This window comes from Hypomesus nipponensis, chromosome 19, assembly GCF_054491055.1.
Source record: "Hypomesus nipponensis isolate SF chromosome 19, ASM5449105v1, whole genome shotgun sequence".
Classification (NCBI taxonomy): Eukaryota; Metazoa; Chordata; class Actinopteri; order Osmeriformes; family Osmeridae; genus Hypomesus; species Hypomesus nipponensis.
In genome coordinates this window covers 6595284-6615000 of record NC_140379.1, presented here as the reverse complement: position 1 = coordinate 6615000, position 19717 = coordinate 6595284, and the positions used below count along the sequence as shown (strand labels likewise).

Here is a 19717-nt window from a genome sequence, read left to right as displayed (position 1 = left end):
ACATGCTCAAGGAGCCTGTCGCCAGTGTGTTTACTTAGACTTAACAGGAGAGGTGAGCAGAGTTCACGGAGATGGGGGTCTTTGGTGCTCCTTTGGTGACGTCTGTCATCGTGCATGCTGGGACAGAGGCACTGCAGATGGGCTCTTCCTCTTCGAGGTGAACCCTTGACCCCGCACACTTCCAGGGCGAGCACATCTGGATGCAAGGGTCGGATTTAGCAAAATCGAGTTAGTGCAGGTCGAAGCAACTGCTGAGTTTAGGTGCGGTTTGGCGTGCACACCGTGTCGTTGAATCCCGTTCACAGCTCCAAACATGAAGGCGAGACGGCGATCTGTCTAGCGGCTGAGACGTTGATACACTCCGAATGCACTTCCTCATACTTTCCGAACCTGTCAATCATCCGGGGAACGGCATTTTCATGAGAAGCGGGGGGGCCTCCGTTCTCGGGAGGCGCATGCGCACGGGGGGGAGGGGGGGGGGTGGGGGGTGGAGAGTTGCCCCTCCCTCTGTCCCGCCAGTCAGTGCGGGGCTCATCGCAAGCCTGATCTGGCACTTGTCCAATCGGTCACCCGGCTCCGCGTCCCCCCCCTCCCTGGGTTTTGACACCTGTCCTGCCTCGTGGCGAGGACGTCGGCACAATGTCACCTCTCCGGACCCCATGGTGGCTTCCCTTTACAAACATCCACAGTCAAATCTGGCGGCAGCCGAATGAAGACAGACAGATGGGTAGTCAGAAAGGAATTACCCCCCCAAAAAAAAATAAAAGGGGGGGAAATAAAACGTACTGTACACGATAGGATTGTGAAAAAAGGGGAGGTTGGAGAATGCTGAACGGAGCGCAACTTAATGGGAGGAAATGAAAGACTCTGACTGGTGGATTTGACAGGAAGAGACTGCTCTTAACAAGACGTCAGAGTCAGTCAGAGGAACAGATCCATCACTTCGCCAAGGAGAGAGAGAAAGGGAAAGAGAGAGGCCGAGAGCGGGGAGAGAAAGACAGACGAAGAGGAAAGAGGGATTTTTGAGTGTCGCTCTTGAAAGCCTGGCATTTAATTTGGGTTGCCAGATCCCTTTTTCTTTCACCCCCATCTCAAGCAGCTTAGAGACTGCTGAGGACTCGGGAGCTGAGGGTTGCCAGGATGACTCAGCTTAGTGCTGATGCACCACGTCACACTCTAAGCTGGCCTGTAATTCATGTTCAACAGGGGGATACTCTCACATTACACACCAGTGTACGGACACGATTAATTGACTCACACTTTAATATCGGGTGTAATTTGCTCGTCCTCTGATGTAAAACAGACTTTATTCGGCGCTTACAGCCTCACACAGTGTGTTCTGGTGGAGGTTTTGCTGTGAATCATCAAAGTTTGGTTTTAAAACAGAAAATGAGGGTTGCTAGTATAGTTCGACTGTCGTTCAGACCAGTACTTAAATCACTTCCTGTTTGCTTCCTGTTCCAGACCAAGCTCTTCCTTGCGGTTGTGGAGGATGAAGAGAGCGCGGAGGAGGGCAGGAGAGAGATGGCCGAGACTCTGCTGAGTGCCCTGACAGACAGACAGCAGCACAGACAGACATGGAGAGACAGGTAGGACAACAGACACACACACACAGAGACACACTAAACAAACACGTATACACGCACACGCACACATTACACACACACACACACAGTAGATATTCGGCACAAATAGGTTTTTTTCCTCACAAGACCAGTCCTGGCCCCTGTGCTTTACATTGCCCGTTTGAAAAAAAGGAACGTTTGAAACGTGAGCTGTCCATAAGAATAAACATGGAGTAGAATGAATTCACTTCAGCTTGAACGATAATGATGTGAATTCCGTTGACTCTCCAATCTGGCTGCTTGTCAGAGGTTGTTTGTAGATCCGAGGCCCCTGGGCCTGCCAGCTATCACAGCGACCCGTGTGCCTTTGGATAGGCCACTCACTTCCTTCCCCTCAGATAAGGCAGAGAGAGCGGGGGTTAGAATGCTGCTTTCATTCAGATAAAGAAATAGCCTTTCTCACACAACACTGTTGTTTTAGCTGGCCCCTCTCTCGGTCCGCTCTGTCTCTCAGCACCCTCAGCGTGCACACATGCGCTCACACGCGCAGGGGTGTGCTGTGCACTGTACATGCTTCTTCTCTTTCGACCTGTAAGTTCTCTCTCTCTCTCTCTCTCTCTCTCTCTCTCTCTCTCTCTCTCTCTCTCTCTCTCTCTCTCTCTCTCTCTCTCTCTCTCTCTCTCTCTCTCTCTCCTCCACCTCTCTCTCTCTCTCTGTCTCTCTCTGTCTCTCTGTCTCTCTCTCTCTCTCTCTCTCTCTCTCTCTCTCTCTCTCTCTCTCTCTCTGTGTGTCTTTCTCACGCACTCACTTACTCACTCACACAAACATTGAACGTGGATAATGCATGTTGTCCGTACAGATGGGTTTGACCTCTGTGTCTGCTCTTTAGCGACCCCGTGCCTCGCTGGTCTGCTGACTGCCTCCCAGCACGCTGGTAGGAGCCCAGAGCGCCTGGAGGCAAAAGGCACACGCTGCACACAGACACACAACATGGGACATTTGTCCAAAAAGGCATTAAGCTAACTTCTGCTTCCTTGGAACCCCCCCCCCCCCCCACCTACACACACCTCCCCTCAACCCCCCAGTGCCCCTAACCCTGTGGCCCCCCAGGTTTTTGATGTGTCCCCTCCAGTTGACCCGCCAGTCACGCCCAGACCAGATGATCCTTGTAAACATACTGTTTCCACACACCTCACCGGGCAGTGCTGACGCCTCCAGTCTCACAACCCTGATGGAGGGCGGCTCCGTGCATTCCTAGCGCAGGTGCTGAAAGCTAGGAACCATCTTACTTCGTCTACACCCCCCACTTGCACCCAAGCCACCTCTCAAATCTCCCTGTCCAACTCTCAAACCAGGTCAGCCCCAGCCCCAACTTCAACCCAGCCTCAGACCTAGACCTAACCTCAGCTTCAGCCTCAGCCCCCAGCCCTAGGCCTGGCCTCATCCCTCCAATGACAATGGCCAGGACAGGAAATGCGTGGTCCTTGTCCGACCTGCAGACAGCAGTTTATTTCCTCAGCAGGAGACGAGTGATTAGATTTGGGAGGGGAGTACGTGGTCCCACACACAGGGCTGTAATGGGTTTGAACTCCTCCTGCTCCCTCTCTCTCTCTCTGCACACTGATACTGTCTCTCTCTCCCACAAAAAGCCCTTGGCTCGTCGTCTGTGAAGTGGCTGTCAACAGGCGCTGTTTAGAGCAACCTAAACACATGGCCTTGCACAATGTTAAGAGAGACGCTCTGATAATGGTAAGAGATATGGAGAGGATAAAGGCCAATACGCAGCTTCATCCCCATGGGGGGAGACAGAGACTGTGCTTCCCTGTGATTAGTTGTAAAAGTAATTATCTAGTTACACAAGACTGAGTATGTCTATTTGATTTCAGGCGAGGTAAATCTTGCTTGATTTATTCCAAATACCATTTGTTTCCATAAAAGCTAAATTGCCGAAGTGCAACTTTTAAAATGAGCCTTTTTATTTATTTTATTCTTCTATATCGAGGTACTAATTAGGTTTCACTTTGCCTATGCAACAGGCAGTGTTTTCTCATCAAACCACCTTTTGTTTCCATGGAAGCCATTCAAGCTCATAATGCTCGCTAAGGGTTGAAAACACGCAGAAGAAAAGGGTGATGGATGACTGTAGCTAGAGGCACATAAACATACACAGCCAGGGCTTGATTGATTATGTTTTTTTTCTCAGACTTTTTGTTTCTTAAACCGCAGCTAAAGTAAGGGGCGGTTTGAAACCTGTGTCTGCTAGCTCGCCCCAAGGCGATATTTTCAGCCCTGGCCAGAGAAGAAGAAGAAGAGAAATGGACCCTCTAACCGGCTGCGTCTTCACAAGTGACTTATGGGTACTCTGGGTGACGAATGTGTAGCCTTGTTCTTCCAGGTTGACCTGCTCGTTCAATCTGCTCCAATAGAGTTCTCATTCATCTACTTTTTGATTTGGTGCGTAAGGTGAATTCCTCTTAAAGCTACTTAAGGTTTCCATGGGTCCCTGGGTTCTGTTCCCCAGGGGCCCACTCTGCCGGGCTGGCTACTGGACCACAAATACAGTAGGCAGCAGAATCATTCTTCATAATGGCAAAGTAAGATGAAAACACTTGTTTTCTGCTTGCTGAAAATGACAACCAACTGGTGCCCTCTGGATTGTGATTGGTTATGGTGGAAAAAAGGTCATTTGGATTCACCTCATATATCTGCATCTACAGTGTAAAAACTCCTTGACTGCGGTGCGTAAACCCATCGGCAGGCACTTGAACCTGCTGCCCCGCGGGGCCCTCGGACCCTCCTGTACAAGGTGACCCCGCCCTGACCCAGCCCAGCCAAAGGTTGCGTCTCTGGCCAATAAAAAAAGGCTGCATTGTCACAGCCGGCGAGCAAACACTGAATGAACAGCTGTGAGTTTTGTACTGACCGTGCAAACTGCTGTAGGCTTTGTAAGGTCATTATATGATAATGAAAATGATTACAGAATTACATGGGGCTTTAGGACAGGAGAGCGGAGGAGAGGGGAGGGGCACATTGGGTTTGATAAATGGACTGTGAAGGTGCCCATCTGGACCCTCTCTGTGGCTTTTTCTCGTCCTTTTTTTCTTCTTCTGTTTCCAGTCCCTCCCTTTCTCTCTCCCTCCCTCTGTCTCTTCACCACCCGCCTTTCATTCCTGTCCTCTGCTCCCGGGCGAGCCTATGTGTAAAACACAAGGGCGTGTAGTGAAAGATTAACAGAGTGTAGGCCTCTCTCAAGGAAGAGAGAGGAGGGGGAGAGGGAGGAGTGGAGGTTAGGGAGGGTTGCGGTGGTGGTGGTGGTGGCGGGGGGGGTGTTTATGATTCAAGGGGGAGGAGGGGGTGGGACTCCGGGTGGAGGGTCTGCCTGTGTCGGCCCCCCCTGTCCTCCTCCTCTCTCTGGGGCGCTAGGAGAGGGGGCAGCAGGTGACCTTTGACAGGGAAGCAGTTGGACGTCTTCAGCGGCGTAAATCAAGAAGCCACTGTGTTCCTGGGGTCTTGGAAGTTCATCTTCCAATGGAAAACCCCATGACCTCACAAGATAACACTTCCTGACCACACAATGCTTAATGACCCCCCCTAACATAGCCTCAATATATCTTGTTATATCAACCGAACATGAGGGTGACGTGGACGTTTTGAAAGAAGGTGTACGGTGTACAATATGTATGGGTAGCACTATAGGTAAAGAGTACATTGGCAAGGCAGTACTTTAATGGCCCCCTTTCCTATTGTGCTAGTCAGGTCAAACTGCTGAATAGCCACACACAAACAGTACTTGGCACTGTACATCTGTTTCAGCGTTTATGACTCTGCTCCAGCTTGCACGAAGCTGGTAAGGTCTTTATTCTCCTGACGACATGAAAAGGGCCGAGAGAGAGAGAGACAAGAGAGAGAGGGTCGCACGTCCGCAGCTGCACTCATCACTCAGTCGGCTAGCTCGACCTCTGACCCCCGAGGACCATCTCCCCGGGCCTCCAGCCCTCTTTTGTTTCCAGTCATTGTGGCCCGGCCCGGCCCGGCCTGGCCCCTCACCTGGGGTAGAGCGCTCCCAAACAAAGAGCCCGGGCTGTCATCAGGGGCCAGGGGGGTCACGTGAGGGCACAGAGACATCATAGGAGGAGGAGCCTGTTTCCGTCCCGGCTCAACCTCTCTCTTTCTCCCCCTCTCTGTCCGCTCTTGTGAAGACACTGGTTGCACCCCCTGCTGAGAGATGGATAGGGGGTGTTTAGATTGCCCCTGTGTTGTCACTCCTGCCCACCATGACCCGCCCCCTCGTGATGACACATCCTTTGTGTCCCTGTTGACGGTACCCCCCCCACCCCCACCCCCCTTCCTCCATCTAGCTAGGAGGGAATTGGGGGAGTCTTAGGGGGGCAGAGGGCGTCCCCCTCGTCCCAGATGGGGATTCGAAGATGCTCCGTGTCGCATCCACAATGAAGATGGAGACAGGCCAGGCTGGTGCGTTGCCGCCGCTGACAGAGCAGGGGGAGAGACACCATACTGTGGGGCGGGGCCCACAAACGAGACGACTCCTTCTTTTACATGTAAAAGACACAGGCCGCTCCCTCCCCTCAGCAACAAGGGATTCCCCACACAGCCGCCCTGTCGCCGGGCCCTCATCTGTCCTCCTGTTCTCTAAAGTGAGAGGGAGGTGCTTCTGTCAAGTCATGAGTCTAATATCCACCATGCCCCCCCCCCCCCGAGTCCTTGTGACCGGCCGTGCCGCCATCCTGCACTGGCGCGAGTGGTTTGGGAGGGGTGGAGGGGGGGCGAGTGCACAAAGAGGAATATGACATCAAACGTCAGCGACCGTCGCTGGCTTGCGTACGAGCCGGCTTGTTTAGCGGCAGGCCTGGAGGCGTCGCAGGCCCCAGCCGGCCGTTTGTAGGGGAGGCTAGGCGCTGGGTTGCAGCGCAGGGAGGCGGTGGCAGGGGGACAGCTTCATCAGAACACGGCCCGCAGACGAGCAGCAGCGGCAGCTCAGAGACAGGACCCCCCCCCCCCCCCCCGCCCGCCCGGCCCGAGCCAGCCACCGTCTTGTCTTCCGTGTTCCCTGGCACGCGGTGCGAGCCAAAAGTTTGTTGGCTGCACCTTTGACTCTCTCTACCCCGGGGCCGCTTGACTGCTCGGCGCTGGCGGGCAAACACCTGTGTCTGGGGGCAGGCTGCTCCTCTCCTCCACCTCTCTCTCTCTCTCTCTGTCTCTCTCTCTCTCTCTCTCTCTCTCTCTCTGTTCATCATCTGCGCTAGCGCTGCATGAGAAAACAAATAAGAACACCGTATCTGCCTCTTTCATCAAAGAATCCCACCTGTAATTAGTGCATGCTTCGAAAAGCAGTTTTCGAATTAGTCTGTGTGGTCCGTGGGACTGGCATGCGATGAGAGCTCTCGTGGCCTGGGTGCTCTGAGGTGTGATCGTACGACTGGAAAACAAATAGTTCTGTACACCGCCCTGTGTTTAGCAATCATCCGTATTTGCAAGACATGGCCCAAACTCTCCATTCTCCAGACATACAGGATGAGTCTTTCTGTCATCGGCTGGCTGGCTGGCTGGCTGGCTGGTTCACTGGCTGGGAGGCTGGAATTTGCTTTGAACAGATGACTGATGCTACTCATTCATCTTGGCAGATAACACAAATATACACACATAAAAATGTTTCTACACGCGCATGCATGCACATGCATAACTGGCTTGGCGATGAGACAGTCACTGTAATCAGACATTTAAATACACAGATCCTCTCCTTTTTGTGGCGAAGCGTTGACATAGAAATTGTGCAGATGTCTCGATTCGTTGTCATAACACCCTCTCCCGAATTCTCAGTTTGCCCTTGACGGCAGAGAGAAACTCGTTGCTCAGTTAAATTGCCTGCAGGTCTTAATGGAAACAGTAATTTCATAATTACGCTTTTCACAGTAATCGCTTGGCGATGCAACGTGGCGTGGAGAGTGAGAAATGTCATTAAAGTCCCACAGACATTTAGGGCCACTTGTTGGGGAGACAGCGTTTTAACACGGGAACAACATTTGGGATTTGTGAGAGACAAGCTGGGGAGTGGGACGTGGTGCGGAGTGGGAGGGAGGTTCTGGGTTCAGGCTAGTTTTACAGTGCCTGTAAGAGGAACCAGGACATACTTTCTGGTCGGAACCGACGAGCGCGGCGTGGCTGACGGGAGGAGCGCGCCGTATCAACCCAGGAACAAGAACCCGGGGATTATGGGCTCTGTTACGCCAGTCCCACGGAACACACTATCTGTTCTGTGTTTCCCGCCGATGTCTCGGGCTTACCTCAGCAAGCTTATTACTTTCGCTGAACACACTCTTCAAAATGACCGTGTTCATGTTGTGGCTTTCTCTCGTACGACGCAGAAGGACGGCTCAGTGTAATTAGTCCTTTGTATCGCCGAGCGCGCTGATGTGACGTGCGAGGCACACACACCGACACACACACACCCGAACCTGGACACTCGCACTGTGTGCCAACATCCACACACACACCTACACACACCTACACACACACACCTCCCTCCACCTCTGTTAATTATAACCTACACCGTTGGAACACCTCATTTCATGGCAAGCATATTGTGTCTTCAAGGCTGGCGGGAGGGTCATAAATTACCCTGAAGGTGAAGACGTAAGTTGGAGGAGATAGTTATGAAAATTTCATCTGTCTGCCGTAGCGGCTGCAGCTGCTCCTGTCAACCACCGCGTGGAGAAGGAATTACTGAGGGTCAGGGTGTGTGTGTGTGTGTGTGTGTGTAAGCATATGTCTGTGTGTGTCTGTATGCATGGGTATGAGTGTATCTGTGTGTGTGTGTGTGTGTGTGTGTGTGTAAACGGGTGTGGAGGTGTGTGTGTGGGGGATCGGTGGGGTAGACGGGTAGGACCTGCCTGTCATTGAGTGGAACATCTCCTGCGTCCCTGTCACCCCTGGCCCCCCCAGCTTGGCCCCCACAGCGCTGGTGGGAGGGGGGGGGAGGGGGGGCGGACTGTGGGGGCAAGTGTGCGGGCGGTCCCCAAGCTGTCTCTGTTCATTACTGCAGCAAGCCTGGGACACGGCAGGCAGGTGGGCAGACCTTTACTCCTCACCCACTGTGATCATCTGCCATCCTGCGTGTGTGTGTGCGTGCGTGAGAGAGAGAGAGAGAGAGAGAGAGAGAGAGAGAGAGAGAGAGAGAGAGAGAGAGAGAGAGAGAGAGAGAGAGAGAGAGAGAGAGAGAGAGAGAGAGAGAGAGAGAGAGAGAGAGAGAGAGAGAGAGAGAGAGAGAGAGAGAGAGAGAGAGAGAGAGAGAGAGAGAGAGAGAGAGAGAGAGAGAGAGAGAGAGAGAGAGAGATGAAAGTTGTTTTTGAGGGGGACGGGGGGGGGGGCACATTTGTATACATTGACAGTATTTGAAGATGTGTACGTTAGTCTCTATTCGTGTGTGTGTGTGTGTGTGTGTGTACCACATGTCCCCGTTGTGTCTGAGTAGTGCTTCAGCACATCCCCGTGCCTCAGAGCTGGAGCTCTGGCCTGTCAGCCTCCAGCAGCGCCCAGCACAAGCCTCTCAGCGGCCGTCCCACTCAGCGCCGCAATTAAGCGAGTGGACATAAAAAGAGGCACTTTTTCAGCCCCCTTCTCCTCCTCCGAGTCAATCCACAGTTTTTTTCCCGGCGAATTCTATTAGGGCCGAACTCTTGAGCTGTTAATTACAATTCTAACTACCGCTCCTCCTGACAAATGGATGGCTTGGGTACAGATGTAGGATAGAGAGATATCGCTGGCTTTCACTTCCTTCGTACAAAGGCTGCCTACCCAAATGGGTCATCAATCCCACAGTGATAAATGTCTCCTGGAGTAATGAGTCTCTTATCGCCTGTGGATTACTGCAGATATTTGTAATTAGTGTAGACACACAAGCCCCAGACAGATGCTGAAGAAGCTGCACAATGTCAAGGCCTGGTTCTTGCGTTGAATGGGAACTTTTCAGGATGAATAGGGAAACAGCTAGAGCCTATTGTGGCGTACATATGGGCTGGCAGGGTATTAGGTAAACTGACGCTGTGGCAGAATGTCTGGCGCTCAGATACTTACAGTGGGGTGACATGGGCACAGTACAGTTTCGAGTACTGTTTTCCAGATATGCAGAGCGAGATGTCTTGTGCAGATTTAGGAAGTAGTACTACTGTCTTTGTACATGTCAAATGGGACTCGACTCAATGCAAAGATACTTGGACATACACACATTTACACATGCACAACACACACAGACACACCTCTATAGCTGCTGGCCCATCCACCCCCGTAAGTACACAGCCTGAGGTCCGTCCCCGAGCCTAGAAACAGAGAGAGAGATGAAGATGAAGAAGACCGATGGGGGGGGGGGGGGGTAGTGCCCGGAGGCCCCCCATCCTCCCCTACTTACCCCCCTCCCACCTTCCCTTCTCCCCCCTTCCCCGGCCCAGCCCTGGAGGTAGCCACAGCTATGTCAGGGGGAGGGAGGGGGGTCTTCCTTCTTTTAAATTCGCTTTTCTGCAGTTTTGGGGGACTGAGGTTCTTGGGGCGCCGGTTTCCTCTTGGAAGAGGCTGGCTCTCTCTCTCTCCTCCTCTCCTCTGACGTCCTCATGAAATCACAATGTGATGTATTCCCCCTCAGGTGTAGCCAGACTCACAATACAGCCTGACACAGCTCAGCCTTGTCCCCCCCCCCCCCCCCCCCGCCCCCCTCACCCCCACCACCAGCCCAACCCCAAACACTGCCAACCCCTCAACACTGATTCAAACCTACGATTCTGCTAACATGGGTTTGAGGGTTTTAATTGGTACGCTTACTCGTGGTTGCATGATTATATAACCAACTAGTAAACAAATGTAGACAAACAAGCACCCTGAGCCTGGACTATGAATCAGTATCTGGGAGGAAAACCGCCCTGCCTCTCCTCTGTTTAAGTTACACTGTCCATCATCCTTGTTTGTGTGTGTGCTTGCACGTGTGTGTGTGTAAGTGTGAGTGTTTGTGTGTGTGCTTACATTGGCCCTTTGTGTCTGGAGGCCAAGATAGTTAAACCTTATTCCACTCTCACTCACTCACTCACACACACACACACACACACACTCGTACCCTACACACATGTCCTGTCGCCACTGACAGACGCGTAAGCAGATGCAGTCAGGCCTGGTAATGACAGGTGATTATAAGTGGCGTGCGTGCCAAGCTAATTAAAGCCCTGGGCTGACAGCAGCATTTGGTTTTCACAGGCATCCTGGCATCCTGGCAATAGAATCATTGTCGTAGCAGATCGTCTCACCTGCAAGACTGGGGCTAACAGCGTCATTTATATTACAGGAGGATGAAGTGCTCGTCACCCACACCCCCAGGGGCTGATTGGGGTTAACATTGACTTCCAGAGACCTCTTGTCACAGATGGGAGCTTTCTGTTCTACCTTGCCTAGAAGACCACTGGTACCTGGTTTTACAGTAGTGCTACGTTCGAACAGAAAACGGGTGCTTTTGAGTGTTTGATTCGAAACACCGAGAGCGCAGTCGGTCCCCTCTCCAAGGGGAAAACTATTATACAAAGAGGAGTGTCTCTGTTCAGTACTTTGTTCCATCAGGCAGTTTCCCAGTCAGGGCACGTCGCAGAGCGCGGACAAGGGCAGGTCAACACAGCTTCACAGTGAGGTCATGACTTATCCAGCTGGAGGTTCTGCTCACAATCCTGCTGGCAGAGGTCAGACCTGCACCAGGAGGCCTTCCTGCACCAGGAGGCCTTCCTGCACCAGGATCAGAATCAGAATTGAGTTTAATCGCAAAGTACATGGTTACACGTCAAGGAATTTACTTTGGTGGGCAGCTGCCAACAGTGAACATTTAAACATAATGAACAAAAAGAAAATGTAGAAAATGTACAACAGAATAAAATATACTACTGGCAGAGGTATACAATACAATATAAAATACAAATATACAAAATAATATAAAATAAAGTTACAATATATATAAAATAACAAATTAAATAATATAGAATACAAATAATACTGAATATGTTAAAGTGACAGAGTGTATAAGGTAAGTGACAGAGTGTCAGTGTCAGGTTGGGGCCTTGTTAAAAAGGCTAGCAGCGAAAGGAAAGAAACTGTTCTTGTGGCGGGAGGTTTTGGTCCTGATGGAACGCAGCCTTCTGCCGGAGGGGAGTAGCTGAAACAGGGAGTGTCCAGGGTGGGAGGAGTCGGCCACAATCTTCCTCGCTCGCCTCAGGGTCCTTGAGGTGTGCAGGTCCTCGAGGGTAGGGTAAGATTGCAGCCAATCACCTTCTCAGCAGTGCGGATGATACGCTGCAGTCTGCTCTTGTCCTTGGCAGTGGCAGCAGCGTACCAGATAGTGATAGAAGAAGTGAGGATGGACTCAATGATGGCTGTGTAGAAGTGCAACATCATTGTCTTTGGCAGGTTGAATTTCTTCAGCTGCCGCAGGAAGTACATCCTCTGTTGTGCTTTCTTGATGAGGGAGCTGATTCTCAGTTCCCACTAGAGGTCCTGGGAGAGGATAGTGCCCAGGAAGCAGAAGGACTCCACAGTGTTGACTGGGGAGTTGCACAGGGTTATGGGGGTGAGTGGGGCTGTATTCTTTCTAAAGTCCACAACAATCTCCACTGTCTTAAGAGCATTGAGCTCTAAGTTGTTCTAGCTAAACCAGCTCACCAGGTTGTCAGCTTCCCACCTGTAGTCCAACTCATCTCCACCTCCAAACTTCAGGAGTTTGACGGCCGGATGACTGGAGGTGCAGCTAACGATAATGTTCCTGCACCAGGAGCCCTACCTGCACCAGGAGGCCTTCCTGCACCAGGAGGCCCACCTACACACAGTTCCACTCTGGGAAGCACGTACACACTGGCACCTGTACGTTGAGTAAGAGCTGGTTTCTGTGGAAACGAGTGTGGGTGTAAGCAAGAAGACTGATTCATGTGATTGCCATGTGCTAACCAGCAGGTGTGACAACGCCAGGTGCATGGTGCGTTGCATCAGTCAGTGTGTATCCGGTAACCAGAACTGTCTGTTGGTAGCGTAGAGAGTGTGTTATGTGAGGTATGTATAGTCGCTGTGTGGGACATTAGATTTATGGTGTATAGCTTGGCCTGCCATGTTTCGACATGTGATGTTATGTGGACAAAAACACCAGAAAACCTTCGCACACACACATTTTCCTCTTGCAGCTCCCAGGTTGTAAATCTGAAGCTGGCTGTTTGGATGTCCTCAACTTTAACCTGTACACATTTTCCTCCAAGACTGTCCTGTCCAGCCAGCTTTAATATTACTCTTCCATATGCTTTGACTAAAGAACTACTAAGAAATTGCACTTTTTTTTTACTAAAAAGTATGTTTATCACCCCCCCACACACACAAACACACACACACACGCACATGCATGCACACACACTGACACAAACACTCAGAACTTTGAAGGCTGTAAAATGGCCAGTAGCATCAGATAGGCTTAAAACTGCATCATTATGCTGTGTAGCAGTCTGATTAAACATTTGATTATCACACTCTGTGTGTGTGTGGGTGTGTGTGTGTGTGTGTGTGTGTGTGTGTGTGTGTGGTGGGGGGGCATGTACAAGGCCTGCCGCCTGCAGCGGTGTCTTATCTGTTTTCTCAACCTTGTCACACTAATTAAGGTCCAGATTCATTTCCATTCTCTCTTTTTTTTTTTTTTTTCACCTTGATAGTCATCTCTGTGTGTCGCCGCAAAGCCTGCTTTTCTTTACAAAGCGATGTTATTCGATGGCACATCTCACTAAGCTTCCTAGAGCTTTTCCTCAAAAGAGGTTGCATAGCAAATGAGGCAAGCATTCCGATAACCCTAAAAAAAATAATGTTTTTTCAATTTAATTGTTATATATTTTTATCAGTGATGAGACAATCAGTGAAGATGCGGTTGTGAAATAGTGGTCAGCGAGATGAGGTGAGGCCGTTCAGCCATCGTTGACCCTCCTCATGTGACCTCGCCCTAACCTTACACATCAGTCGCTGTGCTGTCACAGTAGAGATGAATAGACCATGACCACACCTCAACATTGTGACCGTGGGTTTATCTGTGTTCTGAGTGACGCCTCGGCTGAACCGCCATAAGGAAGTGTGTCCAGCTCTGTTTGTTGGTTACAGACTGTACGAAAGACCTGGGAAAGGGTTACACAGTGCAGGAAAGGCGGCTTGGGGAACGCAAGGCTAAACTGACGCACAGCTGAGCTTTATGAACCGGAGGGGGGTCTTTGTGCTTTTATAAGAGTGTTAGTGACTGATTTCCAGACACAGAGCAGGGGCGCATCCTGAATGGGTAAATGCAATTTATTCAGCTGGTTAGTCTGGGAAAACATATGGTGCCATTTGGAGGCCCAGCCTGGAGCATGCTGTTCTCCAGTAATTAGACTGGCCCAGACGTGTGGCAGGCTAGCAGCCTAGGCACACTGGGTACCAGGTTCTGTGTACTATCAGCACCAGATCCTGCCCGGGCATGGCATGGCACAGCCAGGCCTCCTGCTGCAGTATAAGCCACACACACATATGTGCACATGGACACCCACTCCATCTCTTTCACTCGATCTCTACAGAGATCTCTTCCTGAGGAAGGTTGAACACGGTGGCATCTCTCCGCCCTCCGTCCTCATTCCTCCTCTCCTCCATCTCTCTGCGTCGGAGCTGTCAGGAGCGGGGAGCAGCAGATTGCGGGTCGGAGGTGCGGGGCGCGTTGGCAGGGCGAGGGGGGCGTCAGCTGGGACGCTGTTCCAGCAGGAGGGAACAGGCCGGCTGCACTGCAGGAAGGCCCTGTTAAAGACTCACTGCTGGGAATTTGGCTGGGCCAGCTCCCTGGCCAAGAACCCACACACACAGAGGGGTGGGGGGGGTCCCAACGCTGGATAAAGACATATCCTCCCACCCGCCTTTTATAAACCCTGACACTCGCAAATCTGTTCTCCCTGTCCAACCCCCCCCCCACACACACACACACACACACAATCCTTCTCTCTCCCCACCCCCCTTTCTCTTCCTTCACACACACTCTTTCATCCTGTATGTCGTCAGAAGCACCTTTTCGCACCTCACGCCATTTTCCGGCGTTGTCTTTCCATGAACGCCGGCTCGTGCGAGCAACCCGGGCCAAATTAGCATATGCCGCATGTATATTTCAGCGCCGTTTAAAACACGAATTGGCGCGGGTGAATAATGCATGGGCTACAGTTGAGATGCTTGTTTTCTGCGCACGCCGGGGGGAAAAAACCTGCGCCGTGTTTACTCCATGCAGCCCATGACGCGGGCCAGGGGCCCATTAATGAACACCCGGGTACATCACCTCTAAATGGGCCAACGCACCTCTGATTCCCCCTGACAAAGGGGCTGGGCTTGGAGGAACAAGCAGCGTGCAGGTTCTGACGGCCTCATAACAGGATTCCTTTCCCCCCTTTCACTCCAAAGGGACACGCGCCGGTGCTGTTGTTGCATCTGTGTACACCACTGTGTGCAAGAGTGTGTGTGTTTCTGTGTACTAGCGTGTGTGTGTTTAAATGAGATGCTCTGCCAGAGATGAGTGACTGAATAATTCACAACTGGCATGTCTCACAAAATGAAGCAAAACCGTGCCTGGATTGTCAGTGGGAGGGAAATAGTGTAGCAGTAAACACAGCCTAAAAGGCCCTTATGTATTATAGACAAGCCTTTTCAAACGTTCTCATATGCAAATGGAATACCAGCGGAGGGGCTTAATACCAATCTCGTCTTCGCCCTCAAAATGCAAAAAATGAGTCAAGACTGTTTATGTTTATATTGTGTTGCGCCGCTGCAGTGGGACAGAGGGATGTTGGTCGAAGAGGATAAAAACCATAATTGTTCTGCTATCCATGTTTACTTTGAGGAATAAGCGCCCGGAAAACGCTGGGAAGTGCCATCGCAGAGCTAGCGTGTCTCCTTGGCCTTCCCCGGGTGTGGAGAATGGCGGCAGGGGATGAGCGTGTGATTGGATGTGTCAGTTAAGACAGCAAGGCTCTTTTGCCACTCTATATTTATCTTCCCGGGGGTGCCTTTGGGCCCTTGGGTCAAGGCACTCCTGTCCCTTACCTGCTAGCGTAGCGCCAGTAGACAGGACATGGTGGAGGGATGCAATATTAACCACACATATGCTAGCTACCCACCCCCCTCTTTCAGCCTGTCACCAGTCCTCCTCATTACCTCCCTGACCTTTATAATAGGCCAAGGGATTTGGTGGGGGAGGCAGGAGCACCTGACATTGTCATGGCCAGCCATAGCTCTCCATTAGCTTAGCGTTAGCATTGGCCAGTGCTGTTTACAGTGCGTGTGCATTAGCTAGCTAGCTGTCTCCATGGCCCATAATGATAAGGCCTGCGCTGTAATAAACGTTATCTCGTAAACAGCTCCTCTCTGCCCTCGTTGGCCTCAGGGGCTTGTAACGGCTTTATAACTCGTTTACTACCCCTTTAATGGACTGTGAGTTGTGAGTCGCAACATAAACCAACTGTAATATGATTTCTTTTGACACGTATGGTCATTACTCCACCCGTAAGTCATGATTATAGGGTCACCTTGATGTGTGGATATGAAAAGGCACACGCTGCTCTCCTGCCTCAATTATTTGGGTGTTTGGTATGCAAAAAAAGGTGAAGAAAAAAAAGGCTAGGCAAAGAGTAGAGACATAGTTTGTTACTTTGTAATCCAAAAGCACACATCCACCACAGAGAATAGACAAAGAGCCAGTTTGGGGAATAGAGGCATTTGAAGTTGAATCTCTCCCATTTACTGTAGGATGCCTGAATAAATGTTCCGATGGCTGAATGGAGCATTATGACCCGTAACCCTGAGGTATTTGAAATGGAGGAGAGGGAGCTGCTTTGAAAAAGAATAGGAGATGTGCTCTGAGTTTGCTGTTTATACCTTGATGTGATTTGGACTGAAACGTATGAAAAAGAATGACTTATAGTTCTTTATTTATTTATTTTATCTGTGGATAAAAACTGTGCAGTGTGTGTTTTGGATAGCCTCATCTGATAGTCTGAAGACAGTTGTGAAAATATATCGTGGTGGCTTGAAGTTATTGTTACTTTACGGCTTGGAGAGCGGTCTCACCTTTCACTGTGAGGATGGTCACGGTGGTGCACCCCATTTCTGTTGCCAGATTTGTGACATATGAATACCCGTATGCAATCTCTCTCTCTTCATGTGTGTGTTTGTAAAGCATCGATGGTTTACGCAAATAGGGAATTATATTTGTATGTGAACAATAGGCATGGGCCTTGTTTTTAGATACAGATTTTTTCCATCACGTACACCTGATACCATGTATCATCTGATATTTTCACATTATCTTTTATTAAAGTAACCTCTGGGCCTGGCTATCTAATTTAGCCTGTTAGACTGTTTTTTTTTTTCTTCAGCTTTTCTCCAAATACCAATCTAAGCCTTCCTTCTATTATCTTTGGTCTGTAAAGAATCAAGGTATCAATCTTTTATGTTTTGGAAAAATCAGATGAGTGCTATTTGCAGGACCTCCTGCTAGACCGAGATTGGGGCGAGCTGGAAAGGGAGAGAGACACGAAATTGCAAAGTAAATCAATACCCAGCAGTAATGTTAGGGGATCCTCTTTCAAAGAGCCCGGTTGAATTTGTAAGCCCCGGTGTTTTTGATCTCTTACTCATTTCATTCCAGCCCCACTCGCTATCATAGTTGCTGTTGTTTGTATGTTATTTTAGCTTCTTTCCCCAAGTAGCTATTTTGCAATTTAGACCAAAATACAATTAAAACCGCATCTGTTTCCACTGGGGCTAACTCCACACAGATGGGTCTGTCTATTGAAGCCATACCGCAATCCTGGCAGGTTGGTCTATCCTCTCTACCCCCAGCCAAAGTCACTGTATGGAGTCGGGCTAATTTCCCCATTAGGGATGGGTAAACCCTGAACATAGCCCTTGATAGGCTAAATCCCCTCTTTCATGTCATTAATCTGTGGCCCATTACAGTCAGGTGGCAAGACTTCATGCCCCCATGGATTCAGCCATAGGTGTTTGAATCATCATTTGATGGTCATGTCCTTCCACCTATGACGGTTAGCACACAGGTAGGCCTGTGGAAGCTTGGGTTTATCATTATGAACAGATCAGTTGACCTGGTGTAATCCCCTCTGTCTGCCCTCTCCAGCTTGAGTTACCGTGCCCCCCCCCCCTCCCCACCCTCTGCTCTCACTGTAACTGTGTGTTCCCACTATAGAGAGCTGCCTGTATGTGGGCCCACCGGTTTCAAGAGGCCTCAGCACCTTCCCGAAGAAGCCTGTCGCAGTGACTCACTTTCAAACTCCTCACACGCGTTCCAGCCCTCACACGCACCAGCCGGCGCGTTCGGGAAAAAAACGTCAAAGGAGATCTCACACCACACGTCACGCTGATCCCCTGGCATACCTCACAGGCGTGTAAACCGCTTTTCCCACAATCCTTGTGTGCTTGTGTTCAGAACCCTGGAGCCCCTGTCCACCGTCGGTAGCCATGGTGGGATTCTCTCTCTCTCTCTCTCTCTCTCTCTCTCTCTCTCTCTCTCTCTCTCTCTCTCTCTCTCTCTCTCTCTCTCTCTCTCTCTCTCTCTCTCTCTCTCTCTCTCTCTCTCTCCTTACAGTGAGAATTACAGTACAGACAGACTGGAGTTTAAAAAGTTACTCCTGTCCCAGATACAAAGACTAATGGAATGCTTTTAAAGTCCTGCAACGGTAAACAGGTTGATCTAGCATATGAAAAGACCCCTTCTGACATCCGCATATCACTGAATTGAACTAACTAGTACCTGCTCTGACGTCTTGCCCCCTCCCCCCCCCCTTCTCCCACCCCCTCAGTCTGAGAGAGAGAGTTGTGTGAAAGTCGGACACTCCGACATATCGGGTTTCCCTGAGACCGGGGCAGGGGCTATGGGAGTGATTGATCGAACTGCGTTAAAGTGATTGGCTCGGGCTTCCACTTAAGCGCATGCTCCCCCTCGCCCTTATCACCCCCCCCCCCCCCCCCCACGTCTTCCTCTCTGTCTTGTCTCGCAAAATTGCAAGTACAAACATCTCTGACACAGTCCTCTACCTAGAAACAAGCCCCAGGCGCGGGCCAAAACACTTCTAATATAGGAAAATTGAGCTGCTTTGAACTGGGGTGTTTTTGATAACTACTTGGTATGCTTCCTGGAGGATAACCTGTGGGCTTGGCTTCCCAAGCCCTAATCCCTTTGATTAAGTGCCAGGGCAAGATAGCTCGCACTCAATAGGCCCTGCCTCCCAATACCCCCCCCATACACACACATACACACACATACACACACACACACTCACATACACACACACACACACACACACCTCTAGAGTACAGATCATCCCAAACAATCTTATCAGATGTTTTCTAAGTTAGTCAGTAACCCGCCCCACACACACATACACACACACACACAGCTCCCCATCCTTGCCCTTTTGCTGGCTGCTCTTCCTGTTTTGGGTCAAGGTGGCCTCTGTTTACTCCTGACTGATGGTGGTGGGTCCACACACACACTCACACACACGCGCACTGGAAAAGGGGAGTTGAGTGCAGGGCCACGGCCTGTGCAGATTAAGTCCAGAGCTGGAGGAGTAGCTGGAGTAATTAGGAGGGCTGAGGGCTGGCAGACTGGCAGATGCAGGCTGAGACCCTAGGCCTCCACAACCAGCCTGGAAGATCAGCCCAGGGCGTGGCTGCTGGCTGCTGAAGGGAGACCTTGGGTGTGTGTGTGTGTGTGTGTGTGTATGTGGGGGGGGGGGGGTTAATACCAGACACACACACACACATGTATGCACAATTACAGACAACCACATCAGAAATCAGCTCAGACTAATCTGGTCAGGTCATGACTGGTTAAAGGAAGCCAGATTGTGTTCAAACACTTTGTCTTATTACTCTCCCAATTAAATGATTTGCTCTGATGGCTCCTCCTGTGTTTTGGGTTTAATCTGGGTTTGAGATGTTTCCACTTTGTTAGAAATGTCCATCTCAGAGACAAAACCCTTTGTTTTTCAACAATTCTATATAGGTGATGGAAATAGGCAGTAAAATGCAAAAAAATCGGATGTTTTAGCCACAAAACAAAACGC

General features: G+C 50.5%; 1 protein-coding gene across 1 annotated transcript in view; it reads left to right on the top strand.

Annotated features, from left to right (window-relative positions):
• Positions 1–19717, top strand: part of fto (FTO alpha-ketoglutarate dependent dioxygenase) — a 101761-nt gene that overhangs the window by 42078 nt on the left and 39966 nt on the right. Inside the window, exon 8 of the mRNA XM_084682524.1 lies at positions 1465–1589. Within this exon, the coding sequence (XP_084538650.1) occupies positions 1465–1589 (125 nt within the window). The remainder of the gene's footprint in view (positions 1–1464; positions 1590–19717) is intronic.